The sequence below is a fragment of the Drosophila innubila genome, assembly GCF_004354385.1.
Source record: "Drosophila innubila isolate TH190305 chromosome 2R unlocalized genomic scaffold, UK_Dinn_1.0 1_C_2R, whole genome shotgun sequence".
NCBI classification, from domain to species: domain Eukaryota; kingdom Metazoa; phylum Arthropoda; class Insecta; order Diptera; family Drosophilidae; genus Drosophila; species Drosophila innubila.
Genome location: NW_022995374.1, coordinates 9,264,552 through 9,271,659, shown reverse-complemented (window position 1 = coordinate 9,271,659; position 7,108 = coordinate 9,264,552). Strand labels below are relative to the sequence as shown.

General features: G+C 39.3%; 1 protein-coding gene across 1 annotated transcript; it reads left to right on the top strand.

Moving 5' to 3' along the window:
• The first annotated feature begins 5,153 nt into the window (after positions 1-5,153).
• LOC117784613 (protein transport protein Sec61 subunit gamma) lies at positions 5,154-6,214 on the top strand. Its single transcript, XM_034622402.1, has 2 exons — positions 5,154-5,258; positions 5,343-6,214. Exons 1-2 carry the CDS (start codon positions 5,206-5,208, stop codon positions 5,611-5,613), a joined length of 324 nt encoding a protein of 107 aa, XP_034478293.1. The 5' UTR covers positions 5,154-5,205; the 3' UTR covers positions 5,614-6,214.
• Positions 6,215-7,108: the final 894 nt, after the last annotated feature.

Below are 7,108 nucleotides of genomic sequence, written 5' to 3'. Positions count from 1 at the left end.
GGTTGCCAAGCTGTTAAATTTTAGCATATGCCATAAAGGCTTAGCCATGATTTATATATATATATATAAATATATGTGTAATATGTGTATATGTATCTGGGTTATTGGCCAACGCTTCATATTCCTGGCGAGACTTTAGTAATAAAACGAATTAAGGTCGCTGTCGACTAAAGCCAAAACAAAACAAATTCGAAACTAAACGATTTACGAAGCGGCGACAAGGACAAGTTGACTGGCATAAGGCACTACTATCTACCAGGGATTCAACGCGAATTAACATTACTCACTCTCCCTGGTACGACTTTGCCCATATATCTTCATTCCTAGTTTGTCAATGAAGCCGTGATGCGATGCGACTCTAACTGCGACTGGTATGCTGCTCAGCTGTGCGCAAATTTACTTGTGTATAAATATTTATATATTGAAATGCAATGCGAATCGATGATCAGCGCCAGAAGACGGCAGCTAAAGCAACAGAAAAGTCATACCCGTTCCCCACTACAAATCCGACTCCGACTCCGACTCCGATTCCGCTTTCTTCTCATTCCCGCTGCCATTTCAATACAAAGTTTCACAGACTTCAGGCCAATGTGCCGCCATGCAATCGAGCTGCACGAAATTGAATTTACTGCAAGTTGCTGCCGCTTAGCTTGTCTATTGCTGCGAGGGTAGCTCAAAAAGTATTGTGAACTTTATTAACCTTTTAATTGATTTTTGAATCAAAATTACACTGTTAATATGAAAGGTTTAAAATTACGTTTTTTGTCTCAAAATACACGGATATCTCGTCAAGCCAACAGTAGTTGAAAATTGATAAAACATCTTAAATATTTTTGAATGTCTGATTAAACTTATTTTAAATTTCTAATTTCTAAATTTCTAATTAATATAATATATAGGTAAAATATCAAGTTTTTGCATAGTGATTTCAGGTAAAATTACATATTTTCCATTATTTTTGCATAACTGAACTTAACGTAAGTAATAAATGTTGCAAAGCCTAATTTTTCAAGATTAGAATAGCTTTGAAACACAGTTCTATACAATGAAGAAAAATAAATTGTAAATTCTTCAAAAATTCAAAATAAATTCAGATATTCGCTATAATTTTCCAGACAATTATTTTCTACTTAGGCCTATTCATTGAACAGCCCTCGCTTATGATGTGCTACAGCTGTGAGGCAGCATCGGCATCAGCTTCAGTTTCAGCTTCTCTTGTTGTTATTTGTCGAAATTCAGCATGCGAAAATGCGATTTGAGCTCATCGCTCGCTGTTTGTGTCACTGTCTCGAATTCTATCGCCGTCTCTATCCAAGTATCTGCATCTGCAACAGAAACTGCATCTGTGTATGTGCAGCTATTTCTATCCGAGTTCGAACTGGAACTGGCTGTGTGTTGTTGTTGTTGTTGTCGTTGTCGGTTGTCTTGCATTGCATTTTGGGAGCTTTAGCTGTGACAAATCTTTATGCAATGTTGCATGTCGTCTGATTTTGCCATGATGACATGCTGATGGCATAAGCAGGGACAGCGAACGGAAACACAGGCCTTCCCTGGCCCCTCCCTGTCTATGTGTCCGCCCCCATGTCGACATATCTCCGTATCTCAGTCTCTCAATGATTTGCTCACTGAAGTGTTAAGCACAAAAATTGGTAATGGCAATGGCTGGCAATAGCTGTAGAAGTTGTTGTTGTTTCTTTTTGGCAATCATTGCACAGGTTTTTCGTGGTTTGATTTTGAAGTGCATCGAAGCTTGGACAACACTGCAGCTTTTTATTTACCCCCCACTACACAGTTACTAAAGTTAGTAGTAAAAACTAGATACTTACAATCTGTAGAATTACCACATTTAGAATGATTTGTATTCAGATTGTAAAGTGCTATTTTTATTCTGAGATAATGCAAATGTTGGCCATTTTATATCTTTTTTAACAATAATATCCAGAAGAACGTAATTTTTTACTTAAAGCAAAGATACCTGCTCTAAAACAAAAGAACTTTAGTGTTCCATGAACCTTGTTATTTCGCTTCTCTCTCTAAAGGGACAATTGCATACTTTTAGGCTGAGCTAATTGTAGCACAAGCCAAGGCGCAAGCACGCACCAACTGCAACTTTTTGTGGCACTTGGGCCATTTTCCATGTACTCGAAACTTTGGCAATAAAATTTGTTTCAAATTGCTTTTGAAAAAGCTTTGCCACCGAATACGAACTGAGATAGAGAGACAAAGGGCGAGAGAGGGAGAGAGAGAGAGGGGGAGAGAGGGAGAGAGGGAGAGAGAGAGAGCGGGAGAACCTATAGAAATTGGATAATTGGAAGCTCCAGCTAGCTACTTTATAGTTTGAAGTTGTCAACGGGAAACTGGTTTCAGGCCGGAGGACAACAACCAACCAACCAGCCAACCAGGACACCAGGGTATCGAAGCCAAGTGCACCCCGGGGGGCATTCGGGCCTGGTAAATAAATATCTAATATATTGAGAGCGGTCGCGCAAAAGTTAATTACATTGTGTTAACGGGCCGACTAATTTTGTAATTCTGTTTCTGAATCATTTAACCATGAAATTGGTTGGCCAACCACGCCCAAATGCCCAAGACGCCCAAGACGCCCAAAACGTCAACGCCTTTGATTTTAGTCAAATGATAATAGTCCGCCAACGCATTAGCCTCAGCATTTACAGTTCGAGGCTTGTTTCATGATGAGTTTACAGTTCAAATGTGAAAATTAGTCTTTCAACTGGTCGGTAGATTTCGAGGACCTGAGGCTTCCTTCAGCACCACCACAGTGGGCGCTGGAGTTGGAGTTGGAGTTGGAGTTGCCTGTCCCACTTGACAGCTGGCACAAAATTTATATAGAAACTTTCTGGTGGGAACATTTTGAATATTCGGATTATATGTATTACATATTATTATTTTTAATTTCTGCGGCTTTTACACATAAATTAATGCAATTATATGTGCCGCAGGTCCTGGAATTGTAGGTGGGGCTCAGCTGCGTGTGCGCCTGATTAATTTCCACTGTCTTTTGATGTTACCAGCTGGCCCCAGCGGCATTGTGGCAAATGGCATTAGCGCGCAAATAAATTTAATTAAATCATTTTCGTTAAATTGTGTTGTTAATATTTTGTGTCTATTACTCTCTCTCTTTCTCTCCTAATCGCTGTGTGCTTGCAACTGGTAAGCTGGTTGAAAATTTTGTGAGCTGCTTTAATGGAGAGCTTTAAACAGGAATTTAAAATAAATACCTAAGCTAATTCAGAGTAGGGCAAGTTTTGGTTCAGCAATTCTGACTATTATTTAATATATTTAAAATGAATTAAATCAAAACTATTGCTTATTGATATTAAAAAAATTCCACATTAGCAAAAACAATTTCTTTTTAGTAAAAATTCGAAAGATATGATAAAATAAATGTTTACTGTTTGTCAACTAATTTATATATTAATTAGAACTGTAGGGACCAAACATTTTGGTCCTTGAAAAATAACTTATTTCGGTTATGATACTATGATTAAATTAGTTTCGGTTATCAGTTCTAGTAAACTCCAAAATTCAAAAGAAATGTTTACCTCATCTGGCATTTTCTACATAGCGAGTCAACTAGTAAGACAATACATTTTTTGTAATTATGTGCTGAGACTTTGTCATTCCTCAAAGCCTAAAATGCGAAAGCTGCAACAACTGCACGGCCTTTCAAAATGTTTCTGACTGCGGCCAACAGTGCGTATGCGTAATACACAAAACAACTGCAGCTACAGTTGTTGCCATTGCTTGCCACTGTGATTGTGTGTATTCGTGAGAGTGTGTGCGTGTGTGAGTGTGCGTGCTTTATTTGAATTTACTGCCAAGCAGCCGCACTGTTGAGCCTTGGCTACGACGCACTGGCCATAACCTATAGGAGCACGACTCGGCCACAAGCACGCCCACAATTCACGCCCATTTGCTCATTCCCTGGGCTCACATTGTGCCAGTGTTTGGCGTTTGCCTCCGTTGAATAATAAATTGTATTTTGCGGCATTTAAAAGCAATTTTTTAACATTTTTCAATCTCAATGGCGACGATGAAATCCCAACACAAGTGTGTATGTACGAGTATGTACGAGTATGTACGAGTATGTATGTATGTATTCGTGTACATGTGAATGGTGCGTACAGCTCATGCAGATGATGCCGATTGAGCCGATGGTGGCACAGCGGCAGACTATGTTGCACGCATAACGAGTACGAGTATCGTTGTTGCAATCCCAGCCGGTTTATGCACCACAGCTTTGTCTAGCAATTTTGCAGTGAGTTGTCCTGGGAGCACAAGCGAGCCAAGGATGTCAAACAGGAGTTCTTGTTGCATGCAGCAGCAGCAACACTTGCAACATTTTCGGCAACGAGGCTGCCGGCGGTACATGAATCTCTCTCTCTCTCCCACTGTATCTCTCTTTGGTTAAGCTTCGAGTGAAGACAGCAACGAATCGGCAGCAAAACAAATTGCTGCATTTAAGACCTCTGTCCGATTGTCCCGTTCCCATCCCCTCTTGCGTTCTCTACATGTCTTGTCTTGTTTTATCTGTGCGTGTGCAGCGCCAGCAAATTGTTGAAAATTCTGTGGGTGGCAGGCAGTTTAACATAAAGTTTGATTAAGTGTGTAATCTTGGTAGCAATCGCCCTTCCAAACTTCACCACAAATGATTGTGCATTGTTCGACATGTAGTTGGGAATTGCTTTAGGTTAAGATAGCTGCAACAACTAGACCAAATTGTAATTTATATAATTGCATTACAAACTTGCAAGCAAAGAAAATTAATTTAATTATATGTAAATTTTAATTCAAATTATAATTATTGATTAAATACTACGTAACAGAGATTAAAAAATATAATTTATAAGCGATATTTGTTATTTTAATTCCCATTTCCTTGACAAATCAATTCTGAGCAGCAAATCACGTTCTGCATTGCAGTTGTCACTTGAAGTTCTGGAAAAGGTAGCTTGTGCAACACATTTGGTGTACTTGCCGCGTGCAACGGAAATAGTAAAACTTTTATAATGAGAAAAGTTAAAAAGAATACAAATATAAAAAAAAAGAAAGCGAGCGTCGACAGATTTGAGTTCCATCATAACAGGCGGGGCGCTGTTAATACCGACAAACAAATCCAGAGTAGGCATTGCTTTGTATCTAGCTCAAAAGTCAACAGAGTCGACAGTAACTACTGAAGTTTAAATGGATCAGCGTTTGTTACGACGTCGCCGAGCAAGGAAAAGACATAAAAAGGGGTAAGCTATTCACTCACTATGATAAAATGATGCTCGTGAAGAGTAACAGTCTCATCTAACAGAATGCTTTTATCTCATCTACAGCTTCAGCAAATTGCTGCAGGATTTCCGGCTTAATTCCCATTACACGGCTAGTTATAGACGGCTGGCATACGATCAGCTGAAGTTTGTAATTTTACCGCTGTTAGCCTTCTTCAAGTATTCGACCAGAGTATTCAAGCGTTGCACGAATTCAGATCGGCATGAATTTCGATGCTTCGTGTTCGCTATTGTTGTGGGTCTTTTTATAATAGGATTTCTGGGCTTTATTATAAAGCTGCTGCACATACCCATCACTAATATTATTATGGGCTAACCTGGGGGTCAAATAGGCAACAACACGCAGACAAAAATAAAGTTTCAATTCAATTGGCAGCAAACAAAGACGTCGCATTCTGGCTCTTGGCCAACCAGGCGAGCTACAAATACTCGCCAAAACCTTGGCCAACTCGCATGCCAACGGCAAAGCTGTGCAATAACAAAGCCAGGCTACAAGCTGCAGCTGCCATTGTTGACCTACCACGACACTGACACCGACCCCAACCCCTATCCCATTTCCTATCCCGATCTCGATCCCGTTTCCAGCCGCTTAACAAAGCTCTGGCCCATTGCAAGTGTTGACAAGAAAATTTCGACGCACACTTGGCGAAAAACAGTTGCCGTTGCCAAACCAACAACTGTCGGATGTGTGTAAATGTAATCAAATCAGCAACTCGGCCAACTCCACACAGCACTTCCACTTGAAGTAACCAGCATTGCCAACTGGCATTAAGAGTAACTGAATTGCCAACGGAATTGAGCTAAGCGAAAGGTGAAAAGGTGCATAGACTAGATGAAACTTCTTATATGTATTCCTTTGAATATTAACTAGAATAGAATACAATAAAATGAAACAGTATCTAACCTTTTAGATATTATTAAGCAGTCTTTCTTATTTAAAATTCTTTGAATATTTATTAAAATTGATATGATAAAAATAGTTAAATATTATATATGTATATTCTGTATTTCAGAAATTCCTCGTTATTAAAAAAAAACCACTCATTTGTTGTATTGATAACATAAATAAGAAAATCGGATCAAAATTGATATTTTCACATGTATTCATTTATTTATAGATTATTTTGTGAAACTTATTTGAATATCCAATGTTTAAATCAATAGAAAGAATTTAGTTTTTTTTTTGTTTTTTTTTTTTTTGACTGAATTAGTTGCCATATGTGTTTTCCAATTTCCAGCTACACAGCTGACTTGCAGATCAGAGCGCGGTCCGTGATGTCTGTATGTCCTTCAGCAAGTTGCATGCGCAGTGTCGCATATGTCTCCATTTGCTGCTGTTATGTTTTATTGATGAGTTTTCCAAACCAAAATTGATGATGCCTCGGAAGCGGCAACATTGTCCTTCTGCTTTCCCTATTCTCACGACATCGATGCGGTGCCAGTCAACGTCGTTATTTGGTTATCCTTGTTGCTGCTTCTGCTGTTGCCGCTGGCAAATGGCGAAAATTTATTCAAAACTTTTGCTGTCACTATCGCGGTCTCTGAGTCGCCTTATGTTTTAAAGCAATTTTTATGCAACAGGCGAGAAAGCAGCTCAGAAATGCAACTTAACAGCGAGCGTGTTGTGCCACAAGAAAGCACCTGAGATACAGCACACAACCATATTTACACACACACACAAGTTTCAGTCCCAGAATGCACTAAAAAGCCGAAGCCACTTCGAGGTTATGAAGTCACTTAAGCAAAGGGAAAACGTGCCAGCCCCGCGGGCATAGGGCAAAGGGTAAACGAAAAAAGAATGAAGTAAACTA

What these genes read in the sequence shown, in the direction of transcription:
- LOC117784613 (XM_034622402.1), top strand. Translation starts at nt 5,206, where the DNA reads ATGGATCAGCGTTTGTTACGACGTCGCCGAGCAAGGAAAAGACATAAA. An exon ending in AGGAAAAGACATAAAAAGGG is followed by an intron (nt 5,259 to 5,342) that starts GTAAGCTATTCA and finishes TCTCATCTACAG; the next exon opens with CTTCAGCAAATTGCTGCAGG.